Source organism: Drosophila mojavensis, unplaced genomic scaffold (assembly GCF_018153725.1).
Source record: "Drosophila mojavensis isolate 15081-1352.22 unplaced genomic scaffold, ASM1815372v1 contig_82, whole genome shotgun sequence".
Lineage (NCBI taxonomy): Eukaryota > Metazoa > Arthropoda > Insecta > Diptera > Drosophilidae > Drosophila > Drosophila mojavensis.
Window position 1 is genome coordinate 675,952 of NW_025318908.1, and position 15,732 is coordinate 691,683.

The following is a 15,732-nucleotide window of genomic DNA, read 5'->3' on the forward strand; positions in this document are numbered from 1 at the left end:
CGAAAGTGAATTAGTATATTGGTTTTGTGCAATGTCCGTCTTGCTGTCCGTCCGCCTGTCCGTATGAACGCAATCTATTTCGGCGCTATTGAAGCTAGAGACTAGAAATTTGGTACACATACTCGTGTATATCTCCGAATTATAAAGTGTGGGGGCCCCACTTGGGGCGTGGGAAATCGGAAAATGCAGTTTCCGATATACCAGAAATCATGTTAATTGAAAAGCTAGAAAGCTGAAATTTGGTATGTAGGTCTATGGCAGATATATCTCCGCCCATTGGGGGCGTGGAAAATCGGATAAAAAAAATGTATCCCCAAGAGTTTTACAGCTAGAGCGCTGAAATTTTATATTTTCTACAGTATTAGAGCGAAATTTAACTACAAAATTATTGATGGGATGTGAATGAGTATTCCGCAGTCGGTAACGCCGGACTGCAACGTTCTTACTTGTATCTGTGTGAATGAAAAGCTAATGTTTTTCAATATAATCGAAGTTAACACCTGAATTTTGTTCGGCTTTTTATTGGAAAACCTCATCCAGCAGTCTAGCGCTAGAAGTCCGAAGGTGTCTAGCCCTCAAATAAAATACTCTCCTATACATTTTTTGTTCGGCAGAATAATAAAACATAAGCAAAACACCGCGCTTTTATTTTAGCAGTTGTTGACCATTGCAAGGCATTGCAATGTGATTTGCGATGGTATCAGTGTGATTGCCCAATTATTTACAATGTGAACCAAGCGAATGAGCCGCAGGCTATTATATTTATTTATATACGTATAAGTATTTATGTAAAGATATGCGTTATTATGCACATAAATTTATTTGACATCTGGCGCTATATCAGCGTGGTCAGTCGCTCGCGTGTGAGTTCCGGCGATGCGAACCTTTGCGACAGCCGATAGCAATCAACTGCGCTGCTAAGCGACTGATAACGGTCGACGATAGCTGGTGATAATCATTAGCTAAACGCTCAACACACACTAGTAGCAGGTGGCAGGTGCCTGCCACAAGGCGAATTGCTGTCAGATATTTCAGTTGTCAGTCCCTGAGCAATCGCCCTGATTGACGCACGGGCAGCTAAACCTTTTGTGTTGCATACTTTCGGGCGGAACTTAAATGGCATCGCGAATGCTAATCATCGACACATCGGACGAGTTCCAACCGCTGCTGAATGCAAGCGACCTGTGCCAGATACACAGCACGCCACGCTACATCTTCCTGTTCCTGGTCTCGGTGCTCTTCGTGTGCACCCTTGTGGGCAACCTAAGTGCGCTGTATGTGAATTCGAGCAGGAAGCTGAGACCCTTCTTCCGCGCCTGCCTCATCTCGCTGGCCTGCAGCGACCTCATGTACTGCATCAACTTCACCACTTCCAACATAGCGTTATTCCGGGCGGACTACCTTGAGTACTGGGTGCGACCCTTAGCTCCCATTGAATCCTCTCCGAGTTTCGACTGAATGTTTCTGTTTTAGATCCTTGGCCCCTTCATGTGCTACCTTATCCCGTTTGTCAACACTACCACAGTGCTGTGCAGCAGCTGTATGCTCGTGGCCATTGCGCTGGATCGCTATATGTCGATAAGGCGCGCGGCTGTTGGCATCTGGACTCCCCACTGGCTACTCTGCGTACTCTGCATCGGTGGCATTTGGCTGGCCTGCATGGGCGTGGCAGTCCCTCTCTTCTTCATCTACAGGCCGATCCGCGTTTACATACAGACCACGGACGAGCTGATAGTGAGCGAAATACAGCAGGTGACGATGTGCGTGGGCAGAAGGGTGAGTGAGATTTACCTCGTTAATAAAAAATATGGGCTATGCAATGCGCGGGAATAATTCCAAATAATAAATGTGAGAGCGCTGTAGCCGAGACTTCGACTGCGAGATTCCCTGTACTCCTAATATTCCAATAAGTTTTCATTTGTTTGTGCATACACAAGTAATAAGACATGCACACACACACATATTCATCGATTTTGCTTAAACTATTTTATTTGCTATAGTATGAGAATTTCTTTGTTTAATAAGCCCTATTAAGGATATCTATATATAGAGTACCTATATGAATCATTTGCAAATCTTCATCTTAACATTAGTCGATAACAATAAAATAGTAAACAAGTTGCTTACACAAGAATCACACACATAGGCATGCACGCATAAACACGCATGGGAACTTAATTGCTTAATAGCTTTTCTTGTCGATGGACTACCTCCATGAAACTTGTAGATCGTGATCATAACATAATATTTGAAATACGTGGATGAGGGGGTGGAGGTTAAATTACATCGAAATCGAAATTGTATTAAATACATATAAGTATACATTTCAAGTTTGGAGACTGTAGCTCCAAAGGTATAAGATATAATTAAAAACCTAGTGTTCGATAAGGCTTTTAATCGATAACCAAACATCGGGAGTAGTTATCGATTTTGGGAGAAAAATTCGATATGATTTCAATGGGTTCAGGGTATAAAAAGAAGCGAAACAGGCCCATATCAAGAATATATAGACACAATGGGATCTGTCAATGGCTTTTCAATCGCTTCAGGGTATAAACAACTGAAGTGAAAATATATATACATATATATATAGTATTTATATATAATCTTTTAAGAGGTTCCACGAGCATGTCAAAACAATATTACATTCAAAATAAATATATGTATATATATATATTAGATTATTGCTATCCTATCGCAGTACTGTAGAATTCAACTAAAACTATACCCTTTAGCTATGAGATGCGGCTTCATAATATATATATATATATATTAAACACACTGAACTTCACAGTCTAGAACAGATATTCGACAGTTGCTGGCCATAATTGTAGGTGTAGCAGCGCCGTCCACTCATTGGCGTGCTTTTATTATCTGATCTGCGTACTAGCCTTACATGCTGTTTACATGTGTTTCCTATCTAATCGGAAAATCTATTGATTCACTTTCATTAATTTCCATTTGCTCGTGCCCCCAGACTCAGGTCGGCATCTACAACGGAGTCACACTCAGCCTCGTCTTTGTGCCCTGCATTGTGGCTTTCATCTTTCTTCACGTGACGATTGCGCAGCAGCTGTGGCAGCGCCGCCATCAGCTGCGCAGCTTGAAAAGGCAGCAGCAGCAGCAGCCGATGTGGCTTGACTACCCACTGGGTAACCGGGAGACCGCCTACGCCGTAATGAGCGCCTTCAGCGTGGCAGCCTGCGTTCACACGAGCGCCGCGCAGATGACGCAGCAGCCGCAGCAAGAGAGAAAGATGACTCCTGCGGCTGTGGCACGTGTGGCGCGGCATCGTCGCATGGTGAAGGTCGTGCTGCTAATGATGGGCGCCTTTATCTGCTTGCGCCTGCCCGCCTGGATCTTCCTGATGATGCGCGTGTACGGGTCATTCTCCTCGCCCTTGTCCTGGATGTTCTACTTCAGCTTCGGGCTGCTCAATTTGACCAGCTGCGCCCTGAATCCGCTCTTCTACACCTTTCTGCCCCAGACGCTTCGAGTGCTGTCGCAGCTCAAGCTCATGCTCTGCCGGCTACTCTGCTGCGGACGTGCCGCAAACTTGGAGTCGGATGCTCCCATGCCCAGCGAGGCGCCAGAGCAGGCGGCTCGTGGTCTTTGCTTTGGCCTCCACGTCACCTGGCGCTGCCAACTGAAGTTGAGGACGCAGCAGATGGTACCCGCAGCCAAAGAGCCAGTCTCCATCATAGAGCTGCCTTCCATTGCCAGCAGCAGCCTCTCTAAGGAAGTCTTCAAGGACCTCAGCATCTCCCATGGGCGCTCGCTGCCTTCGCCAGTGTCCATAAAATCTCTAGGCTGAGGCGTCATCAATCAAATGTGACCTGATGGTAATGGTGTATTGATTAATTTACTTACATATATAAGGCCAGGCAATGAACTGTTGCTGACAGCTCGAAGGGTGCCAGAGATCATTCATTCTGCTGATATGCCTCAACGCAAGCTCGTGCTTTGGGAATTGTAATAAATTTTAAATAAAGCTACTGATACAGCACTTGAAGTGCACGGATTTTCAATATGAGGGGTTCAATATGAGGGGTAAACTGTTAAAGCTCGTGTTACATATTTGATGCTAACACTTTTAATTCTTGGAAAATTTATTCATTTAAATAATATAAACATAATTATTCTAGCTCATGCTAACCATGTCATCAAAATTGATATTTTACAAAATCTTGTAAATAATCTTTGCACTTAGTGAATGAGTATATACAATATTGGGTTCAATTGAATTCATATATTCCATGCACATAATATATGAAAATAGCTCTTGCATATTATTTATTTGTAGAACCCTTATGTTACCCTATACACGTCTCAAGAATATGTATATCTTAGCTCTGACAAATTATGCTCCCCAATTAATGAATTGAACTATTGAATGTATATTCTAGATGAAAGTAAGTTGCACAAATAGCAAAAGTTAAATAAAGAATGACTTTTAGAAACAAATTTAATTCAGTTTTATTGTGACTCTGTATTTTGTCTCAGCCAAACTATATTCCCAATGTATCTGATTAATTAATATAATTGTACGTGCATACACATCTCCATTTAATACAATTTCCGTTTTAGAACAATGCGGCTCTGGATTTGTTTTTAGATAACATCACTCTAATTAATGTCAAAAAGCGAACACAAGCTGCAAAACGATCTATCACGCTCCTATTGTGAATTCAATGCAAAGAGCATAACAAAAGCTCGCACTCTCTCTGGCTCTTGCTCCCTATCCCTCTCTCTCTTTCTCTGCTGTTTGCTGTAAACAGCTGCTTGTGCTGCTCGCAAGCTCGACTCAAAAGCTGCATCAGGTCTCTTGCTCAGTTGTTGATGGCGTCTCGGGTTGAGCAGTTGGCACGAATCTTTGGCGCGCTTAGACCGTTGACAGATAAAAGGCAGCCAGTCGGGTGAAATCAACGACGACGACAACAATAGCAATAATAACAACAACAACGGTGAGCTTGCCGTGTCTTCTTTAATCGGTGTTCGTCGTTCGCTATTTTAATGCATGCTAAAAGTGTACGAAAATTAGTGAGAAAATAGTATAAAAAATAATACAAAATCAAACAAAGCGAAATGTAAATGAAAATAAATAAGGCCAGACGACAAAAGAGATTCGCGTATTATGGCACACACCAGTTTATAAATACCCAAGCGGGGGCTAACCAAGGAAAAAAAAGAAGGGAAGAAAAACAAAGCCTGAGGAACGAGAACGAGAACGAAAAGCGACGAAAGCTCACGGCATTCAATTATCAAATTGACTTCAATTCAATTTGTCTCAGGTAAAATACCAAATTTAAGTAAGCCACTTCTGCAAGCGTGAACCCCAATCAAAGCGCAAACCAGTTGCGTTTGATACACATTTTTTCAGTGCAACAAAATAAAACATGGTCCGAATAAGTAAAAACAAAAAATCAAAAAAGAAGTAATAAAACCAAAACACGTTCCCGCGTTTCACTTGGCCAATGCCTGCCGTCCCAGCCACACGCATGCGCAGCTGTCGTGCCGAAACTTTTTAGCGCTGGCGACGCCTTGCAAAATCTGAATTACGGTATACCGACGTCGACGTCGACGGCGACGCTAACAGCGGCAGAGGCACTGGCGTCGCGAAGCTATCGTAGCTGCTGCTGCAACTGTTTCACTTTTCTTCTTTGGCTGTCAAACAACCGTATTGTTTGGCTTGACATTCTAAAGCTTCCTCGCGCCCTCTCGCTCGCACTCGCACGGTGCTCTGCCAGCCAAGTGCCGTTTGTCATGCAGCGTACAAAGCATACGCAAGACGTCTTCGGGCCTGGTTACGCAGCGCTTTCATTTGTTTTAGCCGCCTTTGGCATTTCGGTCAGTTGCCGTCTGTCTCTCGATTTATTTTCTGTTTTCATTTTTCCGTTTCTGTTTCTCTTTCTATATCAGCCGTGTGTTACTTCTCTTTCAGTGGCCGCCTGCATAATTAGCTAATGCTAACTGAAATCAATCTGATATAGATCAATCTATTACAGTCGACAGCTACTGACTGCATAAGACTCCTTCAAGACACGTTTGAATATACGTCGACAAGGAGTTTGCACTAACTCAACCATCCGATCTTTTAAGGAATTGTCCACCCAAAAAAAATTTCGACAATCTATAAACGAGGGGGATAAGGATCTATTACAGGGTATTTTTAAGCCAATAACTAGAAAGCCGTGAAAGCTTGTAAGCTTTTCCACGTCCTCTATGCTTTACATATTTTTATAGGAACAAAACCCAGATATTACTTAGTAGAACAAAACCCATATATATTCTTACTGTAAATTATTGGAATTACAAATGTATGCTAACATTTATTCCCATTGAAAATGGGAAATCAGGGTATAATGTTTTTATGGAAAAATTATGTAACAGCCAGAAGGAGGCATCGCAGACCCCATAAAGCATATATATTCTTGATCGGAACGACAAGCTGAGCCGATATAGCCCTGTCCGTCTGTCTGTCCATCCGTACGTCCGCACGTTTCTCCGTATGAGCAAACCGATCTCAGAGGATATCAGTTAGAGAGCTGCAATTTTGCAAATTTATCCTATTTTTTCGATAACTCATCCGATAACGTTTTTATCGAGAATAATCGATAAATTAATTTGGTTTTTTCTGTTTTTTGCTGTGCTGTTTCAATAGAAATACTATTAGACCTAGAGACTTAAGAATTACTGCGTATATATGTATATATTTGATGAATACAAAGATTTTGTAATTTACAGATTTCGGCCCTTCGCCCCCAATTTGTATTTTAAGTACTAGAGACTTGTGCTTCGGAATATACATACATTTGAATATTATGATCACGTTCTAAAAGTTTCATGAAGATAGTCCCACTGCAAGAGAAACTGTTCAACAAGTAAATTCTCATAGTATTGCCCACACTGCAGAGCAGCCCAAGCGCAGTCGCTGCTTACTGCGCACTTAGCCGAGCGCGGGCTTATGCGTGCGTGTAGATGCATGTGTTTGTATTTTTACATAGAAGAAGTGCAGAATGATTAGAATATCAGCTTAGAGGGTTTAGGGTATCTTCTGGTCGAGCACTCTTACTTGTTTTTATACTGTAAATTGCAGAGTGTAGACTATAGATTGTAGAGTATAAAGTCTACAATACGTGAGTCAAATATCAAATATATAAAGAATGTCTGATGGGGACTAATGCTATTCCGCCTGTGTACTCTTAAATAAAAACTTTAAGCTTGAGTCGTTTAACCTCATTATACAAACCACTTATAAGTTTTTATGCATTACTGACACGTTAGACTGTTTGACTCTTACATCTTTAATAAGCTTATTAGATTCATAGGTGAGAATTCAAATTAAATATTATTGATGCTATTTTACATAATCTATCCCTTATATGTATATTTTTACACAACTGGGCTGAGTTGTGAGTTTCAATTATCAATTATCTGCTGCGACTTTGCAGAATCGTAGACATCAATGCTTCTTAAAATATAACACTTTTTCGGTTTAAATAAATGCGGTAGGTTTTTTTTTTTTTTTTTTTTTCATTTAACTGTATAAAACAAGTTTATTTGTTTGCGATTTCCGTAAAAGTTGAAAATTATACTATGATATTATTATATATTTTTTTTTAGAATTTCTAGATAAACCTTTTTTGGTATACAAATAATATTTTGAACATTTGAACAATATAATAGGGATAACAGAATAATTTTAAATTTTTACGTTCATAAATATATAAATATACATTTATATTTTTTTCGGTAGAATTCTTAATGTACAGCAATAACCTTCTCTTGTGGAATGTTTACTTTTGTCGATCTGAATACGAATATCATAAGTATGTATGTATGTGATTTCATAATATGTGAAAATAAAATTAATGCTACACTACAGAATGCATTTCTAGTTAAGGAGAGGCACATTATGTTGAGCATCCCCACACCACGGAAATCACTTTCCTTTTCACTGGCTCTTCATAATTATAAACCAAGAAAATGCTTTGAGAAGCAGCGTGACGACTGCACCGTTATTTAATAGCAACAAAACAAAAGTAAATAAAGAAACAAAAACAAAAATAATAATAATGATGATAAGACGGCTGCATAATCGAGAGAGACTGGCACTGGGTTATATAGGTATTTAGCACATTTCTCCAAAACATATTTTGGAAAAAAAAAAAAATGTATTTATATATATGTGTATATAATTTCTGAAGAAAGTGAAAGTTTTTTGTGTTGGTTTTTTTTATGGGGCGCGCAAGTTATTTGATAGCGTTGCGGCCTTTTAGAGGGTCTTTGTGGGCTCAATGGGATTTTTGTGAGTAATTACCTGAGCTTCAAAGTCGAGTGCTTTGAATTAATAATGAAAATCTGAAGACAAAGAGGGGAATGACAACGGTTACGGAACGGAACCAACCTTAATACATATTTGTCAGAGGTTTGCCCTGCTAAAGAAACTCTTTGAACAGGAGGCCATAACCTTACTCAAAAAATATATTCAAAGTTCAAACTGGTTTTATATATATATCGATGCTTTTGTTTGTGGAAATTTTACGTTTTTCACGGAGCCCACTGAACTTGGCTTTGTATTTAGCTTTGTTTTGCCGCAGACACTTTCGATTTTCGCATAAATCGAAATCACAACATGAACAGCAAAAACACAGTTTACAATTTGCAACAATAAGAGATACGGTTCATTTTCTTTTCAGCCCGCTGTTGTTACTCATCTTGTGATTTTCCTCTTTTTCTCTGCCAGCAAGCCCTACTTACTTATTTATTTCTCAATACACGCCATCTCGTTGACGATTTCACTGCGAGTCTGCGTGCCTCAGAGTCTACGAGTCTCCATATGTGAAGGGGCCAATGTACTGGCGTATCTCTTTTCCCTCTTTGAAACGCCATCCCGCCTCCCTCCTCCTTTCTCTCACTGTGTGTGTGTCCAGTCCGTTAGGCATAACGCAACTGCGATGAGCAACCAATTAGCAATTACCATGCGAGCTGCGCAAATGCTGCGCGGCATTGAGCACCGCGCCAACAATCAACACCCGCTGCTAGCCCCCGTCGACCGAGCCCCACGATGGCCCCACTTTATCGGTGACTACATTGAATTTATGCATAATGGGCACACACAAACGGTCTTAAGGTTAACCGCCAGATGCCAAAACAAACGAATCCCATATTTCATTTATATATAAAAACACTATATACAATATATACATATACATATATATATATATATATATATATATATATATATATATATATATATATATATATATATATATATATATATATATATATATATATATATATGCTGTGATATATGCTGTATTTGCTTTATGGGATTTCCCAGGTTTCCTGCTGCCCCTTCATAAAGCTATTATGCCACGATTCTCCATTTTCAATAGGTTCAGGGTATACCAATGAACAACAGTCGAAGATAAATCGCGTTAATTAGTTGTTGTTGCAGTTGCTGTTGCAGGTGCTGTTGCCTCTAATGGCCACTAGCAGTTGACAGCATCCACTCACATACACACACACAGATACAACGTTGACTAGTGTACTGTAGGCGCTTAAACGTGGTATACATTTTACAGTTAATGACTTTTTAAGTGCCGTCAATTTTGGGATGCACTCGCAAAGTCCAAGAATTGACAAATTGATATGTATATATTGATCCACAAATGGTTTAAATGTTCTGTGTTTCAATTTGCTCGAATTTGGCTAGTACTGTGGTTAATGCAAATCAAAACCAGCATTGTATACAGTTATTATTGAGAGAAAATGTAAGCTGAGGGTTTGTTTATAGCTGTCCGATCGATAAACAAAAGTACATTGGAGTACTAGGTGATTAGGAACTACAATGTGTGACAATAGGTGCCATGTTTACGTTGAATGCAAATACTGAAGAGAGCACGTAATATTGTCTCTGTGGTGAATTATTGAATTATTTTATTCAATCTGTGTCAGCTTAACCCTAAGAGTGAGACTTGTAAATTATGATGCCGAAACATTAATAATTCTAAAGTTTTGTACAGAGCTCAGAAGCGATAATTCATTAAAATCCGTCAGAAAGTCTAGAAAGTGACAGCACTGCGTGGAACGCGTATTTCCTATTTTTAATTAAAATTCCTAGATTTTCTTCTATTCGGAGTATCGTAGTTGCAATTGAATTTGATCCTTTGCTTAGGAATATCAACTCAGGGATTGTGCGGTGTTAATTATTTTCACAAGTCGAGCAGTCTTATTGAGTTTTGTCTTGCGGGCCTATTTATGTATTTTTTTAAAACTTTTTTTTTTTTGTTTTTGTCTATTTTTGGGGTCTATTTAGTGTCATTTACCGCACAGCAGCGTAGACTGGATCCTCACATCAAATGAAAAACATGTTTGTTTTTTAAATCTATTCCGTTTCATTTGAAATATTTTCATTGATTTTGCTGTTCTACTTATGCTTAAAGTCTTATCAGCCAATTAACTGCTATCAGCAATATTTTGTGATTAAAATGCGCATTGGTGGAATTCGAAACATGATCTGTATAAAAACTTGATAAGCCAAGATGAGGAGTACAACCTGATAGCAGGCAAAATATTAAGCTGAGATCTTAATTGGCAGTTTCAATCCCAGCATCAATCCTGTCTTGAATAGTGGATTCACTATAGCTATGAACTCAGAAATATTTATTAAGAAAATAACAACGTTCTTACATAATATTATTTATTTATTTGTATACCCTGAACTGGTTTTGTTAAATATATGTAACAGGCAGAAGAAGGCGTGGCAGACCCCACAAGGTATATATATTCTTGATCAGGGCGACGACCTGAGTTGATTTAGTCCTGTCCGTCTGTCTGTCTGTCCGTCCGTCCGTCTGCCCTTATGTTTGAACGCGTCGGTTTCATAAGATATATGAGCTAGAGACCTAAATTTGTTTTTTTAAATGTCCGTGTATACCAAGATTGATGGCTTGCCCCGTTATTTTGTTATCGATAAAATTTAATTTACATTTTTAAGGATAGTCACGAATTTTTTAATGTAGATTAATATGTACTATATAGAATTTAGATTTTTGTCAAAATTTACCCCCCAAATGCAAATGCATGCATATCCAAGCTATAATCATAATCTGAAAGTTTCATGAAGAAAGTACATCCACAAGAAAAGTTATTAAACGATTAAGTTCTCATGGTAAGCGCACACTGCAGCCCATGCGTGTTTTGGCGTGGGTGCTTGTGTGCGTGTATGTGTGTGTATGCGTGTATGCGTGTGTGTATGTGTGTATGTGTGTGTGCATGTGTCTTGTGTAAGCTGAATTACGCGAAAAATGATTGAAATAGCTATTGCTCGAAGGGTTCAGGGGATCTCGTAGTCGAACAGTCTCAACTAGAGCTTTCTTATTTGTCTGAGAAAGCAATCGATACATCTTCATATATTTAAAAGCCCCTCTGCTCTGTTGAGCAAGGCATCTGAAAACTCGTTTTGACTCTTGTCCATTCATGTCTTGAGTACTTTCAATACAAATGAACAATTTTTGTTGTTCTTTTTTTTTTTAATAATGAAAGTTATATAAAATTCGATAATAGGCTGGAAATAAACAACGAAATTCCGTACAATTTATTCTGTGCCCTAAATCTATCCCAAATTATGTCTCAGTATCCGTGAAACGCAAGTCCGATGACTGAGCAATAAGAAGAGCACGCACCCATATCTTGGGCATACGTAAAGACCACATCGTTTGTATGTGTATTTGCAGTTGAAACAAGTTGAACATAATAATGACTGTTCATATTTTCTTTTTGATTGGACTTTTGTAGGTCAAGTGGACAGGCAGCCGCTGGTGGTGCTAGTGGTGGCTGAGCGACAGTTATGACACAGACAACGTCGCAGCAGACGTGGCCCAGGCCGAGTCGGCACATTTGCTGGCTCATGGCGGCTCTGGCCGTGGCCGGGCTGGCGGCGAGCGATGGTAAGTGGAGCAAGTGCACCCGAAAGCAGAACCCTTTTTACTATTATGCGCTCTTGGGGCAGCTCTACCTTTTCTTTACACGAATGCGCGGGCGCCCATCAACTGGACGCAGCCGCAGCTGGACGACTGGAAGGTTGAGGTGCAGCCACGCAGCGTAGTGCCGCACGTGGAGCTCAAGTATCACGCTAACCGCACCAGCACCGAGACCGCCGACAGCGATGAGGAGTTTCTGGAGCGCCTGCGGGCTCTGCGCCAGAACCACAGCTCGGCGCGAATGCTGTGGTACGACGCGGCAGCTGGCGATGGACTCACGTATCCCCCATTCGTGGACAAAGCGCTGAAGCTGTTTAATCTGAAGCAGGTAGCCTTCGAGATCGAGAACAGCGTCCTGTCCAAGGTCTCCTGCACCGCGTGCAAGGCGGGAGCCGGTCTGCTCCAGCACTACATCAAGAGCGGCAAGACCGATGCGGAGCTCATGAAGATGATTGCGCAATACTGCACGAACCTGAGCATCCAGAGCCCGCGCGTCTGCGAGGGGGTGGCCCAGCTCTTTGGTAGCGAAGTCATCTACGTGCTGCAGCGCGTCAACCTGGGCCCCGACGAGCTGTGCAGCTTCATCATAGGCGACGGCTGCGGCGATGTTTACAACCCGTACCACGAATGGGAGGTCATTTTCCCGCCGGTGCCCAAGCCTCCGCGTCTCCCTGAGCTGCCCGTGCCGCTGGAGGCGGCCCCGTTCTTTAAGGTGCTCCACATCTCCGACACCCACTACGATCCCCACTACGTCGAGGGCGCGAACGCGGACTGCAATGAGCCGCTGTGCTGCCGACTGAGCAGCGGGCGGCCTGCCAGCCCCAACGCCGCTGCCGGGAAGTGGGGCGACTACCGCAAGTGCGACACGCCGAAGCGGACGGTGGACAACATGCTCGCCCACATTGCAGACACCCACAAGGACATTGACTACATCCTCTGGACGGGTGACCTGCCGCCGCACGATGTGTGGAACCAAACGAAGCAGGAGAACCTCGAGATTATCAAAGAGACGGTCAAGCAAATGACCGAGAAGTTCCCCGGAGTGCCAATCTTTCCGGCCTTGGGCAACCACGAGAGCGCGCCCGTTAACAGCTTCCCGCCTCCGTATGTCAACCAGGTCGATATCTCCATCAACTGGCTCTACGACGAGCTCGACGTCCAGTGGCGTCGCTGGCTGCCGCAGAGCGTCTCGCACACGGTGCGGCGTGGCGCCTTCTACTCGGTCCTTGTGCGCCCCGGCTTCCGCATCATTTCACTCAACATGAACTACTGCAACAACAAGAACTGGTGGCTGCTCCTCAACTCCACAGATCCCGCGACGGAGTTGCAGTGGTGAGTTCGAGTTGAAGACTACCGATTGAGATATATTTTCGACTCGATTTGATTTGATTAATCGAAACTCTTATCCTATTTAGGTTCATCTATGAGCTTCAGAGCGCCGAGTTTTCCAATGAGAAGGTTCATGTAATTGGGCACATTCCGCCGGGTCATTCGGACTGCCTGAAGGTCTGGTCACGCAATTTTTATAAGATCATCTCGCGCTATGAGAGCACCATTACCGCCCAGTTCTATGGCCACACCCACTTCGACGAGTTCGAAATGTTCTACGATCCCCATGATTTGAGTATGTTTATGTTTTTAGTCAGTATGTTCTGTCCGACTTAATATAATATATGTATATATATATGCGACTCTTACAAGGAGGATGTTAACCAAAAAAAAGTATATCATTTTTCAAAAATATCATCTAACAATGATGTCTCCCTCTACTTATTAACACGGAATATTCATATTGAAACTGAATTTTAAAAAAGATAAATTATTTTCTTTGTTCCCTCAGCGCATTCAAATAGCATTGCCTATATTGGACCCTCCGTGTCGCCCTACTATGATCTAAATCCGGGATATCGTATTTACTATGTAAGTAATTTTAAATAGAAACTCTTGACGAAAAATCTTTTATTATTATTATTATCTTTTATTAATATAATCAATATTCTTTGGCACTATAAATTGCCAATTCAAATCTTGTTGAGGTTTTATGTAAAACATGTTCTTTTGACAGTATAAACTATTGAGGAAGCCCTAGAGTTACTTAAGTTAGTATATGTACTAATGACTCGTCGTACAATGTAATCCCTAGGTGGATGGTGATCATGATACAACGACTCGTCTTGTCATCGACCATGAATCATGGATAATGAACTTGAAGGAGGCAAATCTCTACGGCTATCCGATTTGGTATAAGCTATATACAGCCAGGGCTGCGTACAATATGAAGGCTCTGCGACCGAGCGACTGGAACAAGCTGCTCAACGATCTGACGGACAACCAGGAGCTTTTCGAAATTTACTATAAGTGAGTATAGATGTAATATATCATTATACAAATATATTTATTTGTTTTTATTCAGGAACTACTGGAAAAACTCCCCGGCGCGACCCACCTGCGATGCGGAGTGCAAGAAGCGGATGTTGTGCGACTGCAAAAGTGGACGCTCCCACGATCGCCGGCACTTCTGTGCGGATGTCGAGTCGAAAATCGATGAGGGGTCCTCTAAGTCGTGGAAGTCGTGGTTCTATCGAGGACTCACCAACTCGTATGTATCGCTAATGTAGTTTGCTAACTGTTTGTTCTGCTTGGTGTTGGCTCGATGCTCATGCGATGATCATGCGATGATTCATTGCCTAGCATTTGGTGTTCATTGTAGTTGTATTGATGTCATATTGTTGTTGTAATTGTAATATACACAGTACCCAATATAACTGTATATACACTCTCATTCTCTCTGCTTTGGCATATTTCAATGGCAGCACTGGGGAGCAACACACCGAGGAGCGGGAAGGCATAGAGTCTAATGCCTTGGGTTTCACTGATGTGGTTTATGGTGTATTCGGTTGAGGCGAAACAAACACATCAAACTCTGTAAATATTGTATCTAACAACACATAACTATAGATAGTATTTAAGCAGACTGAACTGGTTACTGGTGAATATATTGTAAAATCAGCTTTGAAAATAAATTTTGGTAACATTAAATGAATACGCAAACTTCGGGTTTGTGGCTTTGCTTCTTTTCCCACAGCTACAGTCTGATTACGTCCATCACCTACCTGCCCAAGTACCTGCTGGGCTATGGCTGACCTATGGCTCTTGGCCAGGTCAAAGTCGAGTCAAGTGCAAAGTCAAAGCGCAAATCAGTGCAAATTTCAACGCCTACACAATAAGGTTACTATGTGATAATTAGTACTTAAACTAAGTTAGCAACATATTCTACTTGTCCCTGCCGTATCATACACCCACATAGAAATATATATGTATATGTATATATATATATATATATATATATATATATATCAGCCCTTTCTTTCGCTTCTTAACTGAGTCAATAAACAATAGTCATTAAATTAGTCGCATCAATGTCGTCATCATCACTGCCGCCGTCTTTAATAGTGGGCGTGGCCGTTGTCTTAGATATAGTCCATATATTCCACTAGTTCACAATAAGTAAATAAAGTGCAATTATTTGAATATCCACATATTTCTTGTTTTACTGCCTTATAATATTGTAAAAAAAATTAATATGTTTACTGCTTCATCAATTTAATCAATAATAATAAAATTGATTCAAACCAAAACAAAAGCCAATGGCGCTGGTTTTAAATGCCAACGAAAATGTATTTTGAATGAATGCAGTGTTGTAAAAGCCAGTTTTGGTGACTTACAGAATCAGCTGAGCAGCATA

The 15,732-nt window shown here is 41.1% G+C and overlaps 2 protein-coding genes across 4 annotated transcripts; both read left to right on the forward strand.

Moving 5' to 3' along the window:
• The first annotated feature begins 418 nt into the window (after window positions 1–418).
• LOC6581141 (RYamide receptor) lies at window positions 419–4,012 on the forward strand. The gene is made up of 3 exons (XM_002006856.3): window positions 419–1,413; window positions 1,474–1,776; window positions 2,978–4,012. The coding sequence occupies exons 1-3, from the start codon at window positions 1,117–1,119 to the stop codon at window positions 3,812–3,814; spliced, it is 1,437 nt and encodes a 478-aa protein (XP_002006892.1). The 5' UTR covers window positions 419–1,116; the 3' UTR covers window positions 3,815–4,012.
• Window positions 4,013–4,823: 811 nt separating this feature from the next.
• LOC6581142 (sphingomyelin phosphodiesterase) lies at window positions 4,824–15,524 on the forward strand. 3 transcript variants are annotated; one of them, XM_002006857.4, is made up of 8 exons: window positions 4,824–5,291; window positions 11,803–11,954; window positions 12,017–13,319; window positions 13,403–13,611; window positions 13,828–13,907; window positions 14,131–14,345; window positions 14,401–14,586; window positions 15,073–15,524. In XM_002006857.4, exons 2-8 carry the CDS (start codon window positions 11,855–11,857, stop codon window positions 15,128–15,130), a joined length of 2,151 nt encoding a protein of 716 aa, XP_002006893.1. In that variant the 5' UTR covers window positions 4,824–5,291; window positions 11,803–11,854; the 3' UTR covers window positions 15,131–15,524. The 3 variants fall into 3 exon arrangements, with proteins under 3 accessions (XP_002006893.1, XP_015020110.1, XP_032585696.1); XM_015164624.3 differs by lacking the exon at window positions 15,073–15,524 and adding an exon at window positions 14,801–15,026; XM_032729805.2 differs by lacking the exon at window positions 15,073–15,524 and adding an exon at window positions 14,801–15,026 and having other exon boundaries at window positions 4,824–4,964.
• The last annotated feature ends 208 nt before the right edge of the window (window positions 15,525–15,732 follow it).

What these genes read in the sequence shown, in the direction of transcription:
- LOC6581141 (XM_002006856.3), top strand. Translation starts at nt 1,117, where the DNA reads ATGGCATCGCGAATGCTAATCATCGACACATCGGACGAGTTCCAACCG. An exon ending in CGGACTACCTTGAGTACTGG is followed by an intron (nt 1,414 to 1,473) that starts GTGCGACCCTTA and finishes TTTCTGTTTTAG; the next exon opens with ATCCTTGGCCCCTTCATGTG. An exon ending in CGATGTGCGTGGGCAGAAGG is followed by an intron (nt 1,777 to 2,977) that starts GTGAGTGAGATT and finishes TCGTGCCCCCAG; the next exon opens with ACTCAGGTCGGCATCTACAA.
- LOC6581142 (XM_015164624.3), top strand. Translation starts at nt 11,855, where the DNA reads ATGACACAGACAACGTCGCAGCAGACGTGGCCCAGGCCGAGTCGGCAC. An exon ending in CGGGCTGGCGGCGAGCGATG is followed by an intron (nt 11,955 to 12,016) that starts GTAAGTGGAGCA and finishes CTCTTGGGGCAG; the next exon opens with CTCTACCTTTTCTTTACACG. An exon ending in CTTTTCGAAATTTACTATAA is followed by an intron (nt 14,346 to 14,400) that starts GTGAGTATAGAT and finishes GTTTTTATTCAG; the next exon opens with GAACTACTGGAAAAACTCCC.